This window comes from Bemisia tabaci, chromosome 4 (genome assembly GCF_918797505.1).
Source record: "Bemisia tabaci chromosome 4, PGI_BMITA_v3".
NCBI classification, from domain to species: Eukaryota; Metazoa; Arthropoda; class Insecta; order Hemiptera; family Aleyrodidae; genus Bemisia; species Bemisia tabaci.
Genome location: NC_092796.1, coordinates 51,947,821 through 51,971,241, shown reverse-complemented (window position 1 = coordinate 51,971,241; position 23,421 = coordinate 51,947,821). Strand labels below are relative to the sequence as shown.

The window sequence follows — 23,421 nt, the reverse complement described above, 5'->3', positions numbered from 1 at the left end:
GAACACCCTGTTTATCGATCCTTTTCCATAGGTTTAAATGGCAAATCAATCGATGTATCGCAAAGCACGCCACGCCACTGTTAGCGAGGAAATGCTCTGGCAAACGACGGCAATCGCATTTTAACGCCCAAAAATGGTTATTGATCTTAAAACTGTTCAAAACAAAAAGATAAGGATTCGGAGCGATTACTTTACTTGGCCTGTCCAAAAAACTGCGGACTCGAGGAAAAAAAATGTAAGAACTAGTTTTTATGACAGGCCGCATAAGTAGGGCCACGAATAAGGTAAGCTCCATATAGCGTGGTGAAATTTAAACAAATCAAACTTTTACTAGTTAGCAAGTAGAATAACTTTTTCAGAACTTCTCATTCACTTTTTTTGGTCGGGGTAGTGGTAAAAAAATTGATTGCATTTTTCATTTTTTTAAAGTTTTCGTTGAAGTTTTAGTTGATAAGGTTCGTTGCTAGAATGCAGTGGTAAAATTACCATAATAGTGGTATTTCATATGGACTACATATTGCAATTTGGAACTATGAATTCTGGCCCGGTTTAAAAACAACGCATGTGCCATTAGTTTCCTTATGCACATAAGTGTTTGCCAGAATTTATAGTTCCAAATTGCAAAATGCAGTCCACATAGTGCCATAACCAATCGTTATGGTATTTTTTTACCAATAAAACGTTAATAATGTTATCATTTAATGGTAAATAAACTATTCCTGGTTATGGTTTCTATCAATTATAGAGTTTCATGGAACACCACAAAAATGGTAATTTTAACCATAGTTTTTATCCTGGTGTAGAAAAGAATCAGACAGGTGAGAAAAGCAAGCACTTGAGCCCACATCACCCATGGTTGCAATGCTTCCTTTAATTAACTCATGATGAACCCACCATTTTCTAGGTGACGAGCAAAATATAAAAAAAAAAACAAAAAACAAAAATCCGTGGCAACCGCTGTCTCAAAGACGGATAATTTGGGCCGGCGCTTTAATCGATGAAGCGAACTTGAACTTTGAACTTGATCCCGGCTGCAAATGGGCCCCGAAAACCAGAAGAACGGACCTCTCTCCGGTACAGTTACAATTAATCGGGGTTCTGAGTTATAAATTACGGGCAATCCGGACCGGTCAACCCTTTCTCGCTCGGTCGCTGGCCCGTGGTCAGTTTTTCCTTCATAAGAGGGCGGGGCTCACAGACTTGGAGTTACGTGCTAGCCTCCTCGGCCAAAACCGCTTAAGTCCTATGGAATCCTAACGTGAGTGCGGAGTTTTTGGTGAGTACGGCAGCCTGGTGATTATCCTCCTTACTCGTTGGGTAATCAGGCCCACTGCCAAACCTTCAGGCGTGATTTGTTCAGGTGAGAGAGGAGGGGTTCCTGGAGATTAGCATTTGATTCGATTGTAATCATTTTTTTCTGCGAGCTTGTAATTATTTTCGTACCTGCGTTTAGTTTAACGTCTCGTGTTGCGGAAGGACTTGATTCGGGTTTAAACTTGAATTTTGGCTCGGATTCAGTATTGAGCTGACCCGATGTAAGTATGAGAGGACGAGTACGCTTGACCGATTGACTGATGAGGGATTCTTTAATGTGGTAATGAGTAATGTGGAAGAATGAAATAATGAAGAAAAAAATGAACTAATGAAGATAAAAATGAACTTATTGCTATACTGAAAATTTTGCCTACGTGAACTAAGATCCCTCCTTTCGGAAGCAATCCAATTTTGTCATTCCTAAGGCGGAAGAATCTAAACCATTCCAAAATTCCCATATCGTCGCTCTTTCTGACGTAAGGGCGTATCTCAATTCCTACGTGAGCCCTATTTCCCATATAACTCTATGCTTTGCAAGGCTCGTGTGAAAATAGAGATACGCTTTTACGTCAGAGGAGCGACGATCTGGGCTGAACCAATTCTATTTTTATCAGGACGTTACAATGCAACACCCTTCGGAAGTTTTGCTGATTTTTCAGTGTCATCAGTAAAAGAAACTGTGAAATTGTTCTGTCATCAGCTCACCGCGGCCGCGGCTGTCACCCATGCCTTCTCTTAATTATATTTTATTTTATCATTTTATTGTATTTATTCGTTCGTCTCTTTCCATCGTTCGCCCTCACAGCCATGATATAGATATATATCGTCGTCTCTCGCACGAAGGAACGTAACTCCATTCCAAAGTTGCCAAATTGACTCGAAAAATTACTTTATTTTACAAAAAATTGTACCTGTGCAATTTTTATTAAAAATTTTTCTGATATTTGCATGAAATCTGAGGAAATATCGGTGAACTTTTCAGTTAAGATTGCTCAGGATTCTCCTAGTTAATATGCAATTTTTGAGGGGAAATTTGGCAATATTGAAATGAAGTTACGTTCTTTTGTGAGAGAAACGACGATATCACGTCAATAAGTCACCTTTAATTTGCGAGTTTAATTTTTTATTTTTAGGATATAGTTTCGAGCTTTCGTCCGAGGAACGAAGATTCGTCTGGGATAATTTCTTCAGAAAACAAATGCTGTCGGATTCCAGAGATCGACGTCTCACAATCAGACAAAGGCTAAAAAAGACGTTAGAAACTGAAAGGACTGAAAAGTGTAGGTCTCGGGGGGAAACCGGTTGGCAATCGAGAGTGAAAACGAAGCTGAAAAAGCCGTTAAAATGAATAAGAACCAGTTGGGAGCGGAAAGAGAAATCTCCCGACGATTAAAAAACGCCGGCCGCCAAGCACGGGCATCGCGCCGGACATCGGTGATAACACCGAGGATCGATGGTGTCAAGTGCTCCACATGTATTCCCGAATGCGAAACTGTTTACGCGGGGAAAATGTGGGATAATAACTTGTGAATGGCAACACTGCGGTGCGGTGCACTGAGACTCGCGTCATACCAATGCGTTTGCGCGTGAGCGTGGCAGTAGTGGTCAGCGTGGATCACAAGCCAAGTGCGTGACGCGCGCCACGTTGCCACATGACGTCATCAGGGTGAAATAATCGATACTGTTTATGGAATATTCAGATTACATTTTGCAATTTGGAACTATAAATTCTAGCCCGGTTGAAAAACAACGTATAAGCCATTAGTTTCCCTAGACACATAAGTGTTTTTTCCAGAAGAGGCAGAATTTATAGTTCCAAATTGCAAAATGCAGTCCATTTTTAGGAGAAGAGTTAAAGAAATCTCAGATCAAGGGTGTAACAAATCGTATTTCTCAAGACAAAGAACGTAACTGAATTTGAGCATTGCTAAGTTAATACTCTCAATGTGTGTTTTACTTGAAAACTATTGTCATATTTTATTAAAATTCAATGGATTTTTTCCACGGATTAATGTCCGGAATCAGTGCAATGTGAGACAGAGTTTGCACTGTCAATTTTGAGTAAAATCAGTGTAAGTAGGTGAGCAGATTTTACAACCATGGAATGGAGTAACGTTACATACCAGGGTAACGACAGAATGAATTGGGGTATATTATGCAGTTTTACGAACCTCGTTCGTCAATTCATTCCCAGAATTCTTTTCCACATCCAATCTATCATTCTGTTTGTTCCCTGTCGCATCCATAATCCTCTAGTCCACTCCAGCTTAAAATCTTTGCATCTTGCGAAAATTTGATATCTCTCTGCCCATTTAAGACACCACACAGGAGCATAAAATAAGAGAACCAATGAGAAATGAATTCCATCCGTCTGAACTCTCGTTGTAAAAGTAGCTCCAGTGAGGACTAGATTTTGCAGTATTAGCTACTTTACATTCTCAAATCAGTGCATAAAATCTGACAGGGTTAAACATTAGGGCCCAAACATGTCGACATAAATCACTGCGCTAAGACCATCGAATAATAGACCCGTTCAAGACCCTTTCCTGTGCCCCGCTAGAATTTGATGAGATAAGATGAGTAATTGGCTGAAGAGGATTGCCTGGAGCGGCTTGATTTGTGCTCAAAAGTTTCATCGTTGCAACACTGTGGCCTGCATGACCCTGTCAAATTTGATAACCCGTTTAGCATGATAGAGCTGCATGATAGGCTTATTTGATCAAAAGTCTCAAGACGCTACAGACTCCTAGGAGATTTTTAACCAGTAACCAGCATTTTGAAACGCGCTCATGACGCAAATTTTAGGACAACTTGAAGACAATTTCATTAAACTGAATGTCAAACAACTTCGTTCCTAGGAACTGGCACTGAGAAGCTTTTATTGTTAAATTTATTTTATTGAGCGGAATGAAAGAATGGTTTATTAATGAACGTTATATTTATGAATTAAAACCTATGGAAACGTACATAAATTATGATAATATGAGGATAAATACAGGCAAAGAAAGGGCAACAACGCATCCGTATCTGTTGCTGGGAGCCGCCATCGGATCCAATCGATTTTGAGAAAACAATGAAAGCTCAGAGCAGTGGTTGGCACCCGTGTCCAATCTTAATAAATGGGAACTAAATGAGACAATATTAGATTTATATTCCTTCAGACCTGGCCAGACGCCTCTATTCCCATTTCTTCCTCCCTTCCACAGGACAAAACATTCACGGGAGCAGTGGAAGATGCAATCTCGATTATAGGTGTACCTATTTAGAAGCAAATCTGTGTATTGTGTTATGAACGTGGTATGAAGATTTTTGATACCGGTGTTGCACAGACTTCAGATTTACACTATAAAGGAAGGAGATAGTTTGTTCTTTTGCTTGAGAGACACCAAAGATAAAGCAGCAGAAAAGAGAATTGAATGGACCAGATTCGACAATTTTAATCCAATTTTTACGACTTTTTAGAAACCCAAAATATGCTTTTCATTTTTATATAGATGGACGCTTTCATACTTATAAGTGTCGCAGGCAAATAGTGAAATCAGGAATTTTGTCAAATGCCTAGGCAGATAGCTAAATTTTGATTGTCTCCAAAATTTTGTGAATTTATGGCGGAGAGCTCACGATTTTTCAATCTTTGTGGACAAATATCTCATCAAACCTACAAACTCTTTTTGTCTCTTCTTCTTAAATTGCTTCTCATACTTTTAAATGTTGAAATTCTAAAAATGCTGTATTCTCTGACATGCTGAAAATTTCAAGATAAGTGTCTACTCAGGAGCTAAAAAACGTTTAAAATACTATTTGTTGATGCAAATTTTTACTGAGAATTTTTCCTTACGGGGTCAATTAATTATTTTGTCCAAAATAGGAAAAGAATCAGAATTTCAATTTTAGCTAGAATATTTGACTATTTGCCTAGGCATTTGACAAATGCCTGATTTTACTACTTGCCTGCGGCGCATTTCTTGATCTCTTTCTAAAATTCAAATGCTTTTAACACAGAATCTCGCATTTTTGAGCTCTACATTCCTGTTCAGGCGTTTAAGTCTCCGGCAAACATCCACACTCAGATCGGTAAATAACTTGCAAGGTACACGACCGTGTTTATCAGGGTCATTCGACAAAGGAGCGATGAATTTTGAATAATCAATTAGTTGGTAAGTGTGTAAATGATAGACTCAACGCAAAGGAACCAACTTGTTGCCTTTGTTTCACTTGGCAACCATCTACTGAATGCGCTTTTTGCTTTTAAGCGGCTTATGTTTTGAATTAATGTCCGCGGAAAATTTCAGCGACAAGGCCACTTCTCGCTACCCAGAACGAAAACCGCTCAGAAATTTTAGAGACAACGCCCATGGATGTTTTGAGCCGATAGAACCGCGCAATGTTGCTCGATGTGAGATGAGAAATTTCGTGTTTCTCGACGATGTTCTTTGAAAGCAATAGACATCTATCTAAAAATTGGCATCAGTGCGGTCGCGTTGTCCGCATTTAGCCAAACGCTGGATTTATTAGTCCAGGTTTCCCACCTATTCCTCGACAGTAAAATTTTATCGACGCAAAAAACGGTGTATCTGCCCAAGACGGGGGCGGTCACCTCGATTTTTTTGCCTATTTCCTACATTGAGAGGCGTTTTATTCGTACAATTTTTTTCTTTCCAAACTGCCATCCGACAGTTTCTTCTTTATTACCCCGAAGATCAGCAATGACCTACAGTGGGGCAAAGTATAGGTCGTTCCTTCCCAATGGGAACCTTAGAGTACTCTCAAACTGTTTTGGTGAGAGGGGGTGGAGGGGGGAGATGTCGCCTTCGACAACAGAAGCACAGCACAAAATTTAGAGCAGTCACAAAATTTCATGTCTCCTGAGTTATAGGAGTGATGCCTGATGCTAGTGGCGAGGGACTTTGATATCAGCCTGTACACTGGAAAAAAACACATTGGATCAGAGTCCAGACTCTTAAAAACATCGACAAGAAAAAATACTCTTGATTCAAACGGATTTTTGCTTAAATCAAGAACCAAGCCTCTTAATTTGAGCGGATTTCCTTTTGATTTAAGATTAAATCTGATTGAATCGAGAGTATTTTTTCTTGTCAATGTTTTCAAGAGTCTGGACTCTAGATCCATGTGTTTTTTTCCAGTGTATTCTTCATAAGTTTTCCTCAACGGCTGGGAGGTTCTCTGAGAAAAACTTGTTTGAAAAAGGAACTCAAACAGATCTTCGTTAACGCCGACAGCTCACCATGCCCCCCCCCCCTCCCCATATATGATAAGCGCGTCAATTTGGGGTTGTATCAAGCAGCGAACAGTTAGGGGGATCTCAATGAGAAATTTCCCATTAACAAGATTGGGAACTTCGATGGGAAAATTCTCAAGAATCTAAAATCCTGGAAAATTCTGGCAGAGAAACGTTCATAGATGTTCACACATATACACACGGTAAACCGGCGGGCACTCACACTTCGAAAAGCCGCAGGAAGCGTTCCCGGGAACGCACGTCCGAATCAAAAACAAAATATATTTGTCCCACAATTGAAACTTATTCCTTATGACTTCAAAGACACCATTTCTGGCGCATATCACTGCAAGCAAATTTTATTTGAAGCCCATTGGGAAGTTATGCCCGGTAATATCTCATCAATCATCAACACTAATCGACACCACTTCCACCATATTCGCCCGATCAGACCTAATGGTTTTTGATAGATCGGACCTAATTCAGGGCCACTTTCCGAGGTGGTACCAAATTCACGCATCAACGTTCCGTTTCGTCAGTCGCCGAATCGGAAGATCCGAACTCAATAAAAAGGTGGCTACGAGTTTCGGGCGCCGAAGTAGTTCCGAACGTAAAAGATAATGCGATTTTCATGAGGAACTTTTAACCCCAGCTGGAGGACCCTGGTACAATGGTCTTATGGGAACCCGCAGAGAAATTCCCATTGGAACCTGTGTGGGCCAACGGGTCCCCACTAGCAATCCGTGATGGTTCTCATTGAGGTCCATTGGGATTTCATGGATACCATTATTATGGTCCCTATAGGTTGCCATGGACTACCTAATGATCCCCATTGGAATTTCGTGAAACTCATTGGGCACCCATAGGAACCTGATGGGTCCCTAGTGAAATCTAATGGGTTCCTAGGACCGCTTTATCAGGGTAGGTAGAGGGGGTGGATGGAGGGGGTGGATGGAGGGGGTGGATGGAGGGGGTGGGTGGAGGGGGGGTAGCAAATTTTAGCACCACATAGCATTTTTCTTACCTTAAATTAGGGTAAGCAGGAAACTACTCATTTACCGGTCACTTTTAATCCAGGGTCCCTATTGGAATCTAATGGGTTCCTATAGGACCGCTTTATCAGGGTAGGTAGAGGGGGTGGGTGGAGGGGAGTAGCAAATTTTAGCACCACATAGCATTTCTCTTACCTTAAAATATGGGTAAGCAGGAAACTACTCCTTTAGCGGTCACTTTTAATCCAGGGTCCCTATTGGAATCTAATGGGTTCCTGTAGGACCGCTTTATCAGGGTAGATAGAGGGGGTGGGTGGAGGGGGGTAGCAAATTTTAGCACCGCATAGCATTTCTCTTACCTTAAAATATGGGTAAGCAGGAAACTACTCCTTTAGCGGTCACTTTTAATCCAGTGATATCACTTTAAATCATCCGTGAGCACTTGGCACACACTCCGCGGCACACCGATCACAAGGCACGAAACACGTAAACAACGCGAGCGGGACGCGGCGCGACGGCGAGGGGCACGGACACCGGGCGGCGGGCGACACGAGACTGGGGCCCGGGAAGAAAGCGGGCGCGCGCGGGGCGATCGGCGCGGCGCAGTGCGCATGCGTAGTGTTCGCCTCGCGTGACGTCACGCGAGAAGTGGGCCAGACTCCGGCGTCTGATTTTCTTTTCGCAGCGGCGCGGCGCGGCCGCGGCCGGTTGCGCCATCGCGCGGGCACGCTCGGCGGCGCGCGGCCCGCCGCCGCCGGGATTATCTCCCGCGGACGCGGAGACGGCCCGAGTTTCATCGATAGTATCGCTCCACCGCCAGCGGGCCGATTATTGAAAATGATAGACAAAGCTATAGACAAAGACGACAAAAGGGATTTGGAGGGATCCTATTGGTAGAAGTGGGTGGTGGCAATGGACATGGGAGGTAGGTAATGGACTAACTAATGGCAACCCACGAGAAACCTGACAGTTAGTCCATCATTTTCTTCCTTAGTCTGTAAGAACCAATCATGTCAACCAATAGGATCGCTCTATACTCCCTATGTCTTCTTTGTCTATCGCTTTGTCTATCATTTTCAATAATCGGCCCGCCGCCGCCGGGATTATCTCCTGCGGACGCGGAGACGGCCCGGGTTTCATCGATAGTATCGCTCCACCGCCAGCGGGCCGATTATTGAAAATGATAGACAAAGCGATAGACAAAGAAGACATAGGGAGTATAGAGCGATCCTATTGGTTGACATGATTGGTTCTTATAGACTAAGGAAGAAAATGATGGACTAACTGTCAGGTTTCTCGTGGGTTGCCGTTAGTTAGTCCATTACCTATATCCTATGTCCATTGCCACCACCCGCTTCCACCAATAGGATCCCTCCAAATCCCTTTTGTCGTCTTTGTCTATAGCTTTATCTATCAGTTTCAATAATCGGCCCGCAGGGCCCCTGCTTTTCCCCGGATTCATCCCAACTCGAGGATTTCTGGATGTATGGATCTTACAATGGAAGAAGAAGAAGAAGAAAAAAAAAACACTTTGGATCTAGAGTCCAGACTCTTGAAAACATTGACAAGAAAAAGGACTCTTGATTCAATCAGACTTTAGCTTAAATCAAAAGGAAATCCGCTCAAATTAAGAGGCTTGGTTCTTGATTTAAGCTTAAATCTGATTGAATCAAGAGTATTTTTTCTTGTCGATGTTTTTAAGAGTCTGGACTCCAGATCCAATGTGTTTTTATTTTTCCAATGTTACCTGGACAACCGACTAAGAGATGGGTACAAAGCTGGCTATCTTCTCCTGAGGATGATTGACGATTTTATGCTGTTTTTATCGATTTGACGAGTCCTTAACTTTAGGTGATTCTTAGATTTTTAATACTCATGTATAGTTTCGTGTGTTACTTGATGGCTGACAAACAGGGCTATGTCCTAGTCGTTAGAAGAATACACTGGAAAAAAACACATTGGATCTAAGAGTCCAGACTCTTGAAAACATTGTCAAGAAAATTACTCTTGATTCAATCGGATTTTTGCTTGAATTGAAAAGAAATCAGCTTAAATTAAGAGGCTTGGTTCTTGATTTAAGCTAGATTCTGATTGAATCAAGAGTACTTTTTCTTGTCGATGTTTTTAAGAGTCTGGACTCTAGATCCAATGTGGTTTTTCTTCCAGTGTATTGGAAGTTAAGTTGGAACCCATGGGAAAAAGATTACCTGGACAACCGCCTATGAGATGGGCACAAAGCTGGCTCTCTTCTCCTGAGGATGATTGACGATTTTATGCTGTTTCTATCGATTTAGTTTCGTGTATTACTTGATGGCTGATAAAGAAGGAGATTTAATAAAAATATGCGTAAACAAGGCCTGGTTCTCATTTCTTCATTTCAAAATCTCATTTCTTCCTAAAAAAAAAACACGAATGGTTCAGCTGGACGGCACCCGTTCTCACAGCACAGGTTCACCAAGCTCCGAGAAATCATGCATGAAAATTCGTTTTCTGCGGTGAGTTGGGTCACTCCTGTTCGTGCTTCTGTGAGGAGAAGTGACAACTTCAGTCTAATAATATGACAACCTCTCCTGTTCATGTCTCGCTCACAAGCTTTGACTGCACACGGCGGTACCGTTCTATTCTCGACGAATATCGACATGTTCACCGCAGTGCTCCTCACGCCATTCACCTCTCGCATAGTTAACGATCGGTGACGGTATGCTCTGTTGCGTTTTCACTTTCTGCAGGCGTAACCGTTGAAAAAGCAGCGTGACCATTAATTTGGATCGAGTTCCGAAAGGAGAAGCGTGCCTGGTTATACAACCAAAGAATCGTAAGACGCACAGTTTGATGAGGTAAATGTAACATTCTATTCACTGAACTGATAACAGGCACACTGAGTAAAATAGAATGTTAGTGGTTACTGTGTTTGCGATAATTTAAGACCTCTAGGAAATGTAAAGACCGGTACTACTTTTCAAAGCTGCCGGTGCTCATCAAACACGTCTAATTACGTTTTACTAACCGAATTCTTGGGGATCATATATATTCAGGGATAAATTTGAAGCTGCTGAGCTTATGTTTTCACGGTCGATAGCTTGTTTTCCGCGACTATTTACCTCGAATGATGAGTAAGTATTGATGATTCGATAATGAAATATCACACAAAAGCAAAACATTTCCAAGACAATTTGATTGTGAAGTAATCACAAGTTGCAGCAAGCAACTTCTGCCCTTTCTCAGTCATAAAATGCTAGTATGAGCAGTTTTAAACTTGGGAATACATTCCTAGCTAAAAGCTACTTTCTGCGTGCACCTATTCCCAGTTTCACCGTGTCGCTTAAATATCCGTATACCGTCTTTTGTGAGTCGCTAATCCAAATCGATAGATAAAGCGACACGCGAAGAAGGCAAGGGAAAAATGAATCTATCCTTGGTTAAAAAGGTGAATGTTATAAACTAAGGGGGAAAACGATGGACTAATAATAATTGTAAGATATCTCACGGGAAACCCATAAATATTAATTTCACTTCAGAGGCTTTAACCCATGATGGGTTGCCGTTAGTTAGTTCATTACCCCCTTCGCTATCTGCAACTACCCGCTTCCTCCGATAGATTTGTTCCATCTTCCATTTGTATTCTTTGTTTAGCTTTCTCTATCAATTTAAATAATAAGCGTCCTAAACCACATGAGAGATTCCCAAGACGGCAAAATGGAATATTATCTTCACTTCAGAGACTTTAACGCAACGCCAGAAAAGTAGGCGTACCGCAAAACCTGAGAGTTGCTTGACGCAGACAGATATTATTTTTTAAAAAAGTTGCTCATGTTGAACCATACGAGAGATCGCCAAGACGACAAAATGGAAAAATCACCTCAGAGACTTTAACGCAGCGACAGAAAAATAGGCGTACCTACAAACGCGAGTTGCTTGACGCATGAAAATAGTATTATTTAAGAATTTGTTCGTACTGTATACAAAGAGATTCCACAGTTATTGTCCGATAAAAGTTCAAAGCTTGTTCTTAGTTTGATCGAATGAGAATCAATGGTAATAATAATGTTCCCGCAGTCTAGATTTAACCTAAATCAACGTAAAAAGAAACTACTATGAATATTTGTGCAAATGTCCTGTGGCGCTCTATTCGAAAATTAAAATTTTAAACTCTGATGACTCCGTGCTCGAGACGCCTCTCAATTCGTTGGAAATCGGTTCGTAATCCATGAGTGTAATGAGGATCTAACGACGCAAAGCAGAGAAAGGCGAGAGGGAGGAATGCGCGAAAAGTTGAAGAGCCCCCGCTTCCAAGAAGTGACCACGATCTTATCTCCATATTCCGTTCCATAGGTCGGTCATAGACTCCCAAGCAGGAGTGTTCGGAACCCGATCTCTGCGTGCAAATCACATAGCTGTCGCTCCGAGGAAAAGCAACTTATGATGATTCGGACGCTGCCGAATTTTCTTCGATATAAGGAAAGTGAAAATTCAAAACTTGGTAAGCGTCAGCAGTTTTGCTGTTAAGGTGATTCGATGGACGCCATATTTTGTGTCAAAAAGACTGCGATATATCGCATCGATTGGTTCCATTTCTTCAGCTACTCGTCATTTTCCTCAAATTTTGAGATCGCAATTCTGTTGTAAGGATACTAAAAAATTCACAGACCAATTTTGACAAATTCAACGTCATAGAGGCGCAGTTTTTTTTAGAGAGAAAATATCACATTCGAGTGCAGTTTTGATATCAGTATCGAATGCGATACTTTTCCTCTAAAAAAAACTGAGCATTTATAAAGTTGAATTTGTTTGTCAAAGTTGGTGAGTAAATTCCTTAGTTTCCTGACAACAGTATTGCGATCTCATAATTCGAAAAAAAATGACAAGTAGCTGAGAAAATGGTACTAATCGATGTGATATACCGCATGTCGTTCTGACACAAAATATAGCGTCCATCGAATCACCTTAAGTTTGTGAAACTGCGACTCTCATTCACGAACACGGGTCCAATAACCTGATAATGGCACATTTTTGTGTTGAGAATAAGGGAACCATTTAGGGATAATCACCCGAAGAAAGGTACAAAGAACGATGCCATACAGGTTTTTTCCGCAGTAAGAAAAACCAAGAACAATCAGCGACACCTGATGGCACTTTGCCAGGTTTTGAATTCCCATTCTTCAAATATCATCTCTGCTACGGTAGGGTAAACGCCGAACGAACTTTCGAACGTTGCCACATTTCCCGCGATTAAATATTCAATTTTGAGGAAACTTACATGTTTATTTGTCTTAATTTTAGTTAATTTTTAGTTACTTCAGATAATATCGCGAATAAATCCCCTGACAATTTCGAAGAAAAAATTCTCGAGTAATCTGGGCAATTCTTGTATCATGGGAAGAAAGTAAGCAATGTTCCAATGGTGCTACGGCGTTTTCTCTTAGCCCGGCGAACAGTGGATCGAGTCAATGAGAGAGGTCGGACATGAATTTTTCGACTAATTCTACAAATTTTGATGTTTTTTTCGTCATATTTTAAATTTCAAAGGGTGCCTCTAGAAGAAAATTTTACGGAAAAACCAATGGAACCACTTTCGGAGCCTCAAAGTTGTGTATAAACAGAGTTATAAGCTTATAAAGTTTGCAAGTTAAGTTTAAAGTTTTTCGAATTTTGTGCGACCTCCCCCATTGACGCGATCCACTGTGCGGCGACGGTATTCGCACACGCACGACTGTATTATGAATCTTGACGAGCGAATGCCCCAGTAGAGGGTGTGGATGGGGGGGGGGGGGGGGGAGAGGGATATGATGCAAAGGAAAGAACCGCGCAGTCGATTGCGACCTTGCCAAGGCCTCCAGAATCTTGACTCTTGGAGTCTCTCATTTTAATCTGGAGCACTCATGTACCCAGAGCTGCCCGCGAGCGCCCTGCTCCAACCAGAACGGCGCGCTGTGACGCAACAGCTCCCCCCCCCCCCCCACTAACGCCACTCGTTGGATCGCAAGGTACGAGCGGTTCAGGAGTCGATCCTGTGTCACTCAAGACGCTGTAAAGCCACCGATGTCATACAGAGTGCAACAGGTTCCACCAGCAGAATTTCAGAGGACAATTTTTTAGCTAGAAAGAAGACTTTTCCACCTACATCCCGCGGCTACCCAAAACTCAAAGATATATACGTCTTTCTAAATTCTGATGAGGCCATGAAACTTGGGATGAGAGACATTTTGAGTGAATTTTATTTAAAGTTGCGAACCTCCTTGGGAAGTTCTGTCCCGGTTTGTGTCATCAATCAGCAACACCAGTGGAAACCGTTGTTATCAGATTCGACCAATCAGATCCGTTGGTTTTCGATAGCGGTCGAACCTTTTTTGAAACCACCTCGCGAAGTGGTACCAAAATCACGCACGAACGTTGCGATTCGTTAGTCACTGAATCTGAAGTTCCGAACTTAAATGGTACAGCAGCTTGGAGGTTCGGGCACAAAAGAAGTACCGAACCTCTAAATAAAATTCGCTTTTTGAATGAGAACAACCGAATTTTAGGTCGCGAAACTTATATTGGTTCAATTTGGGTGGGAGGGGGGCCAAGAATAACTGAACGAATATAATAATGACCTGACCCGAGTTGTACTTGTACTACAACCGACCAAGTCGACTGACCATATGCGGACAGAGATACTCTCAAACCACGTACCTCAATTGCGGTGTTTCAAAGTATCCGCTCTCAGTTAAAACATTTGGAAGAGAACGAATGAACACCATTCCTTGAGGTTTTCACAGCATTTTCTAAGCACAGAGATGTGAAATCACGGAAGTTTCAAAGAATTGATGTTGAGTAGTTTTTCGTTTAAACAATGAAGTTTGACAGAACGTCTGCGACGTTGAAAACTGAGCTGTGTGGTTTGGAATTATTACCGTTAATTCGTGATAAAGGAACCTAAAATTCGATCAGAGACAAAAAGTTTACGTTCCTTTTTCGGTAGGAAAAGAAAACATAATGATACCATTAACCTGGTAATAAGCGCATCTCCGCTGAAACAATGTTGGATGTCATGAGGTCGCAATGACCCGATCACGTTCTTAAAATGTTTACTGTCATTGTAAAGTTTTGCGTGTCAGTCGATCGTAATAATATTGCTCAAAACCTCTTCTTAATCTTGTAACTGAAACTAAATTTATTTTATCTATATTGCTACCCTCATTCGTCAAGCTGATCGTGAATTAGACGATTGAACTAGAATCAACGTTACTGCATTTCACTTATGCCTCTCACAGAGAACGAAAACTTAACTGCAAGAACTATTGACGCTTTTGCCATTGCTGGGTATTAATCACATATTAGGAAAAATACACACACAAAATTTCAAGGTTTCGGAGCTGTTCAGTTTTCTCTTAAAAAAGTAAAATCAGAGAAAATTAGACAACATCTGATGTAGTTAGTCTGCAATTCGGGTCGATCCATCCGATTATGAGTTATTTTCAAGAAATGGTGCTTCCAGTTTTTTTTTTTTTTTTTTTTTTTTTTTTTTTTTTTTTTTTTTTTTTTTTTTTTAGAGCTTGCGCACTCTAGGTATAGTTCATTGGCCTTAGTCGTGTAGACAAACAGCCACCGCTAAATGATGGGAAGATTACAACAACAGTAGAAACGGAAGTACAAAGGAAGAAACGAAGGAAGAAACGAAGAGAAACATCCATGCCACTCCACGGAGACAAGATCTGAGACCATCAAATCTTGCCACCGAGGCCGGGATTCGAACCCGGGACATCTAGGTCTGTGATCAGTTGCGCTAACCACTGGACCAACCGATGTCGGCATGCTTCCAGTTGTCAGTTAAAGAACAGTTGGATTGTAATTCGCAAAAAGGAACCAAGAGCATTCCAATGTCGCTGAGATTGTGTAACCATTTATACCTTGCAAATATAAACTCATCATCTAAACAAGTTTATCTTTACTCCCAATAAACTATAAATTCACACGACGAAAATTACCTTGGTAAAATTAATTGTTTGCATTATTTCAGTAATTTTATCACAAAGAATGTAAGTTGCGCACACTTAGCAGCATTGGAATGCTCTTCTTTCCTTTTTGCAAAATACAATCCAGTCCGTCACACAGTTTTTTTTTTCAGTTTTGGCACAGTTCAAATTTGAACTTTTAGTCATTTATTATTTTCATACTTTAAAATAATCAAAAATATATCAGTCATCTGATGTATCCCATGCAAATTCTGGACATCTAATTCCGGTGACTCTCCTTTCGACATAAGTCATGGTGGATAAAAAGAATTTCTCTGTCGAGTGAGGTAATGAAATTATTCATCAAGCAGCTGATTTTGGACCAATCTCGCCTCAATGCGCCTCGCTTTCCAGCTATTGCTTGTTAGCGTTGGCGGCTGCCGGAGATTTGCGGGCGGGGCTCAAAAGAGAGTTTTCCACGCTATTTGCTCCAAGTTTTCTCATTTCTGTCAGTGGAGTAATTTCGGTTTCGTTTCAAGTCCTCATTGCTCACTTTACTTTTGTTATCTATTACCGGCCTAGTTCAGTCACTCCCTTTTACTGCGGTTATCGTCGGCTTTGCTGCCGGGTGATAGCGAAGAGAGCAGTAAGTGCATGCTGGGATGGACCTCGAGACGCACAAAAACATGTGCTAATCATGGCTCATACAGAAATGCACTTGCTGCTCTCTTCGCTATCACGGCAGTTTTTGGTTGCTGCTGTTCACCGGAAACTTCATTTTCTGATGTTTTGAGCGCACCCATTTGCCTGCCGGCACATCTCCTTTTCATAAACGCAAAACTTGTTTCCATTAATGTGATTCTGTAGAGACCAATTCTGCCGTGCTAAGGAAAAACGCTGTATGAGCCTCCCTCAATGCCAAATTTGCTTCAGTTAGATACAAATTTTCAGGAAAACTCGCGAATATTTTACGTTCGATTTTTCAGATAATTTTATTCACAATTGGACCTAATTATCTGAAACTTTCAAGAGAAAATATTAACAACTCTCCTCAAAAATAAACATTAAATTAGAAATTTGGCAACTCTTGAATGTTCATACGACGCTTTTCCTTAGCATGGCAGAACCAGTGGCGTGGCGTGAATTGCGATGTATCGATTGTTATGCCATTTAAATCTATGGTAAATAATCGATTATTGAGGTGTTCGCTGCGAACGCTCTGTTTATCGATCCTTTTCCGTAGGTTTAAATGGCATAACAATCGATATATCGCAATTCACGCCACGCCACTGGGCACAACTGCGCGTGGCATAGAATGCTTTTTGTTGGTTCAAAGCCTAGATCAACGACCGGTCAAAAGATCCCAATTTTCTAAACCGATGAGGGGTCCAGTAGGGATTCTTATAAATTAACAACACTAAGCGTCGCGTCGCTCATCTAATATCCGTAAAATGAACTAAATTTTTCTTCTGGGTCAGAAAAAAGTGTAAAGCCTAATCCATAAAAGCATCCGTCTGCAAAGGATAACTAATAGCACATATCGACGGTGCAAGTCGGCAATCACATAACTCGTTTGCGGTGTCTGAAAATCTCCGCAACTATGTTATTTTTTTAAAGGAGAGCAAATGGACATGATTCCTTGCAGTTTTTGCAGAATTTTCCTCGCACATAGAAGAAAAGTCACGGCAGTTTTAAGGAATTACCGTTGAGTAGTTTTCCGTTTAAAGAATAAAGTATGACAGGGAGTCTGCGACGTCGCAAATCGACTTATGTGATTGCCGACTTTCACCGTCGATATGTCGTTTCTGAAATGAGTCAGGCGTAGTATATCCTTATTTGGAGATGTAGTTCAAATAATCGATATCTATTAATGTCATGTAGGCCGCTTCACCATCAAAATCACAATTCACAAAATCAAATCACGGTTGTGTATCGCGTGCAACTGTGGTCCACTTAAGGTCACTACGAAGAGTATATAGGGATCTATATTTGCCATATCTTTTGAATTTGATTTTGCGAAGGAGCAGGGTTCAGGAAAAACCTAGAGACAATCACCAGGAAAAATTTTCCATTCAACAGTAAAAATAGACGAAGGGTGGTATAAACTTTTACCTGGAAAGAGATCCATTCATGTGCTTACTACGGAAAAATGATTTTACCTGAAACAATTGGAAAAAACTGCTATTAAAACCTCAATAGATACAATCTTTGGGAATTTAAAGATGAATGCATGTAAATCGGTAGCTTCAGGGGCTATATACTTTTGAGACTCTGCCTTCATTATCTTAGCTAAACGGGCAGTATAAAAGTGAAGTTCACAGGTCAACGATGCTTTTCGACAGATGATGATTCGATTAATGGATGAATCAACTACACGTAAAAAAAGGGTAAGGGTTATCTTCTAAAATTGTGGTTTGTGCCGTTTGTGGTACCCCAATTTCCAATTTGTTGGATGATATGGACATATCCAAGGGGGTAATACCGCGACATTTGGGTTGGTAACCTAATACATCGGGATAGTACCACAATTAATTGGAAATGTCCATACCAATCGACAACCCCGTCCTCTTTTTTATCCCATTTAATATAAAAACTTCCCCCTAGAATTTCAAAATTTTGGTGACCATTTTTTCAAAGAAGAAAACTTACTTAAAAATTTACAACATTATCATGCCACTGAGACAAAGTTCAGTTTGTAAAAAGTAAAAAAAAATGAGTCGTATTGAGTAAGAAACGATATGCCATTGAGTGCTAATCTCGCTTCATAAACTCTTTAACTTCGCCGTTGCGAACTGATGCCGAGAAGAACACTGCCGTGCTAAGGAAGAACGCCGTATGAACTTTCGGAAGTTGCCAAATTTCCCTTGATAAAACCTGTATTTTTGACAAAATGTATGCATGTTTTTGCTTGAAATTTTCAGATATTTTATATTAAATTGTGGACAAAATTGTCTGAAAATTTGCGAAAATAATATTCACAATTTTCCCAGTAATTTCGGTTTTTATTGGATGAAACTTGGCAACGTCTGAAGGCTCATACGACGTTTTTCCTTAACACGGCAGAACAGGAGGGAAGAGTGAAGGAAATGCGGTTGGGATGCGTAAACTTTTCGGTCGAAAGGTTAGCTCACAAAGGATCACGAGAGGATTTGCATTATTGGCGTTGAGTCGGATTACATGTCGGGAGACAATACTATGCTCGTTGGTCTGCTCCGATCTCTGCGTGTGCAAACGCGAACGCAAACGCAAACGCCCGGTCGCCCGGAATGCGAGCCCAATTGCGAAAGCTCAGAAAAAGGCTGCCGGCCCGGGGCGAAGCGTGAGCCACAAAGCTGCCAGATTTAAAGATAAAATTTCGATACTTTACTCGGATTTAAATAGAGAAAAATGCGGATTTTTTAGCACTATCTGGCAGTGATGTCGGCGCGACAAAACGCCCGCCGACCCGAACCACGTGTTGCCCCTTGCTCGCCTCACGCCAGGAACGCAGTTTCCAGGTTATTCGCAGTGATCCTCTGTTAAATACCACATCGAGCCAGATTTTTTCTGGACAGCATTTGGACCGATTTTATCAGAAAGGAACCAACCCACATTTTCGAAAAAATTGAGTTAAGAATGTTTTTGAGTTTCACTGGTCGTTTATTTTCTCCTACCGAAATCTATAAGTCATGAAAAAGAAATTAGTTTGTGAAAAGAGAGGTTTAGGTTTATTTTCTACATTGAGACTTATGTAGGAATAAAACTTCAAACCTCTTTTTCTCAGTTTCAACTTAATGTGGGTTGGTTCTTTTCTGATGAACTCGATCCATTTAGCGTCACAGTTTCTAAAAATTCGAGGGACAAGCAAAAAACGGGGCAGGGGCTGAATGGTGTCGAAGCTTCGATTGAATCGATGGACGATGTGTCGTTAAATTATCGGTCGAGATCGTCCAGCTCAAGTTCGCCTTCAGTTTTTCTGTAAAGACAACAACAATACCATAGAGAACGAATATCTTTTTATGAAACACTAGATAACACTCTATGGCAATAATTAATTTTAGGTTCCGGATGCTCGGGGACCTAAATCTATGCTGCAGTTTTCATAAAAACACAGATTCCCAAATTTTCCCTCCAGAATTTCAAAATTTTGGTAACCATTTGTTTCAAAAATAAAAATAAAAAAAAAACCTTTGTTGAAAATTTACAACATAATCATGCCACGAAGACATGCTTCAATTTTTAAAAAGCCAAAAAAATGCGTCGTATCGCGTTAGTAACACTGTGCCATGGAGTGTTAATCTTTATAATCTTCTGATCCTGGGATTGCAGGCTCAAGGTGTGCACTGTTCAGAAATGGTGTGCACCAGGGTGCGTTCGGAACCAAGGAAATACGCACGCACTATACGCGCAATGGATGAAGTATCCTGCAGACTTGTAAGGCGTCGAGCGCCCCGTGCAGTACGCGCAATGCATGGAGTATCCCGCAGTCTCCTACGGCGCTACTATACGTCCTGCGCTGTGCACGCTATCCCCGCGCCGACCATATACTGTGTTTGACGGGATTATTCAAACTTGCGACGTCAGCGGTTTTCAACTTATGATTTTGAAGTTTTTGTACAGTTTATTGGAACTACTGTCATCTTAAATCATAAAACATTACATAAAACCCAGCTAATTTTCCTCTCTTCATTTACATGTTTTTAAACATAATTTTAAATAGAAGCATGCAAGTGGAACGACATCAACGTGTAGGCTCCTTTGTTACTCAGCGATATCATGGCGTGATCATTTAGACTGCATTTTGCTATTCGTAACTACAATTTCTGGCTCATTTGTAAAAACTCTTGTGTGCATAAGGAAGCTAACGGTGCAGACGTTGTTCCTAAACGAAACCAGAAATTGTGGTTCCTAATTGCAAAATGAAGTTCATTAGTTCAATGAACTTCATTTTCTACGAGTTTTATGCGGAGGAATGAAACTTGAATGGAACTTCAAGCTTATTTTCCTCAAATTAGAGTAGAAATTCACAGAAATTCACACAAGGCGTTATGATGCGATGTTTTGCTACTTTTCTTGAACAAAAAAATAACTCATGAGCTGAGATTATGCAACGTAGAATTCTGTTAGGCTGATTCTAATTAAATACGTCCGTCTAAGATTCATTCATGAGCTAATAAATGCGGAAAGAGTTGAATCATTTGACAAACTTGAAGAATTTGTCCATGGTCTTGCCTCTTGCGCGGTGCCCACTTCCCATACACATTTTCAGAGCCTGCAGAGGTCATTGCTCAGCATTCGTATCGCAATTGTGAGGATAAGCTTTCCGTCGGAGAATCCAAATAAGAGCACGATTGTAAAGGAAATCGGACTAAAAAATAGACGATCTTATCATAATTTATTTAAAAGATCAACACTTACTTTAAGCTTTTTAATGACCTTGAATTTTCTAACCAAACAGAGAATCCCTGATTTAAAACCACTTCTACCATAATAGGCATAAATCTATGATTAACTCCGCAGATTTCTGAGCATTGTCCAAAATAAATACCATATAAGGAGTGATCATTAAGTTACTACATTACTTTAATCTTAATCTCAAGACATTTTGAAAGAATCCCATTTTGCATCTATTACTCTATTTAGAAAATTGGAAAACAAACTGAGCCTCACCGCTGTCATTGTGAGTCTCACATAACAGCGGCGAGACTTAGTTTGTTTCTTTTTAATTTTCCTTGATCCCGGTTGTAAATCTAGTTGTGATACTGCAAAACGTCCTGAGTTTCTTATGTTTTTATTTTATGTTTTATTATTATTGCGGCCTTAGTCCATTCCAAGTTGGACCATTCCTTAGTCCATCCAATTGAATCAAGAGTATTTTTTCTTGTCGATGTTTTTAAGAGACTGGACTCTAGATCCGATGTGTTTTTTTTCCAGTGTATACCTCGGTTAGCGGTATTGCAGACATCCTTTCATACTTTATTTTCCACGAGACGCGATTACTTGAAAACTTCGGCGATTTTCATTTCAAGTGAGACGAATTTTTTGTGAAATTTCCCAGGTTCGGTTTTGTGTCAACAAATAAAATAAGACCGGATATTTTGAAACGCCACAACCGAAATGCGCATGTTTGCAGTTCCACCGTCGATTTGCAAGATGGACGAATTTTTTTGGTCTCGCGGGTAAAGCTTAAACTTCTGGATTACCCGCTGAGTTTCAGCTTCTAATCATCTATTTTGCTTCTTTTAATGACTGAAAACCTCATGTTGAAAATATTTTCAGTGTTTCTCTCTGACATCTCACATTATCTCTCCCGGACTATAAAATGAACCAGCTAGCTGTAAGATGATGAAGGCTGCCCTGAGACTACGCTCTGTTAACCTCTCGTGAATGCCGCGTTTTGAGCGACCCCCTTGGAATGAGGAACAATGAGATGGAGTCTTATAGTTGTCTTCGAGACATTCAAAACATTTATCAAGGCGCTTCACCCACCCATCTAGTGGCCTCTCAGTCTCCGATCTTGGATCCAGCCGTCTCATTGAGCTCTCAATCATGTTTCTTCGGGCAAGGAGGCTCTCTGTAAAGAGTTTCTACTTCTACCAGTAAAAAACAGTCGAAAAACGGAAAAAAATTCATTGGCGGATCCAGCACCGCTTGTGTGAACGAAATATCTAGCAAAGAACTTTCTAATGCCGAACTTTCATCCTAATTCCACACAGTATAATTATCAAGAGTTATGTTAATATTTAAAATATAATTTATTTACAAAAAAAATGGCAACTCTGAGAAATTAAAATCAACCTTGCGTAGAAAATCACCCAAGTTACCTAACAAGGTGGCAGATTAACGCTCATCTTTCGGTATGCTGTAATTTGTAATTTACGATAGTTTTTGGATGAGCATAATATTTTACCGGTTTGGATTTAGACTTTGGAGCATGTTAAACGGGACCCGTCACTTGAATTGGCAAGTCCACTTTTTCATGATCTTCTCTGCTCTGAGCCCCTCGCAAGGCGCAATCATATTCGCATTAAAGCAGAATCTTTTTTCTCTATCTTTATATGCTCTCCCAGTCGTAGACTGATTTTCTGAAATCTCTTTGCAGTGTCTTAAGGAGATACTGAAGGTGGATCCTCAGATTTGGGTGGAATTCGCTCCGGGTACAATAAAAGTACTTCAAATATTAGCCCACTAGTAAATTATATTGGAAGAAGACTAACTGACGGCAGCCTACGATCGACCCTATGCTCTATGTATAGTCAGTACCCAATCGGAAATTTGACCTTGGGCAGATCGGAATAATATTGTGGCAACCTTAGCGAGATTGTGAGCATATTTCAACAGTAAGGTTGGCCTAAGAATCTTGGTACAATATACCATCAATACTGGATATATAACCTTAGTATTTTAATATTGCACCAATATTAGCAACATTAGAAATCCAAGGTCAGGTGGTACTCGGTGATTCCAAGATTGTCACAATGTTGTCACAATATTGGTTATGCAATATTGGTAAACTAATACTGTCGTAGAGTTATGTTTTCAATGTTGCAGTAATATGTTAGTTTTAACATTGGCACATGATTAAAAAAAATACTGAACATAGGCTTCTGCTTATAATATTGACACACTATTGACGCAATATTAGGAAAACAAAATTGCTAAAATAATATCGAGACGATGTTATCTCTGTAATACTGCGGTATTGTTATTATGTTAACATTCAATTAACGTTAGAACAACAAACATAACAGGCTTCTGTTCGTAATATTGTCATAATATTGACACAATATTGGATATCTAAAACTGCTGAATTGATATTATGCTAACATTATTTTTACAACATTGTGGTAATATTCGCACTTTAACATTGTCACAAGATTAAGAAAATAAACATTTTAGGCTTCTGTTTCTAATATTGTCATAAGATTAACACAATATTGTGCGCGGCGAGCACAATTCGACC

At 40.4% G+C, this 23,421-nt stretch overlaps 1 protein-coding gene across 4 annotated transcripts in view; it reads right to left on the bottom strand.

The window, feature by feature from the left end:
• Window positions 1-23,421, bottom strand: part of exp (expansion) — a 319,500-nt gene that overhangs the window by 226,822 nt on the left and 69,257 nt on the right. Inside the window, exon 3 of one of the 4 annotated variants that reach the window (XM_072300032.1) lies at window positions 17,592-17,638. The exons of 1 other annotated variant lie outside the window; for it this stretch is intronic. In XM_072300032.1, coding sequence (XP_072156133.1) covers window positions 17,592-17,638 — 47 coding nt within the window. Of the gene's footprint in view, window positions 1-7,740; window positions 7,839-7,904; window positions 8,088-17,591; window positions 17,639-23,421 lie in introns of those variants that run through there. 2 more of the 4 variants (XM_019059328.2, XM_072300034.1) reach the window with 2 other exon arrangements.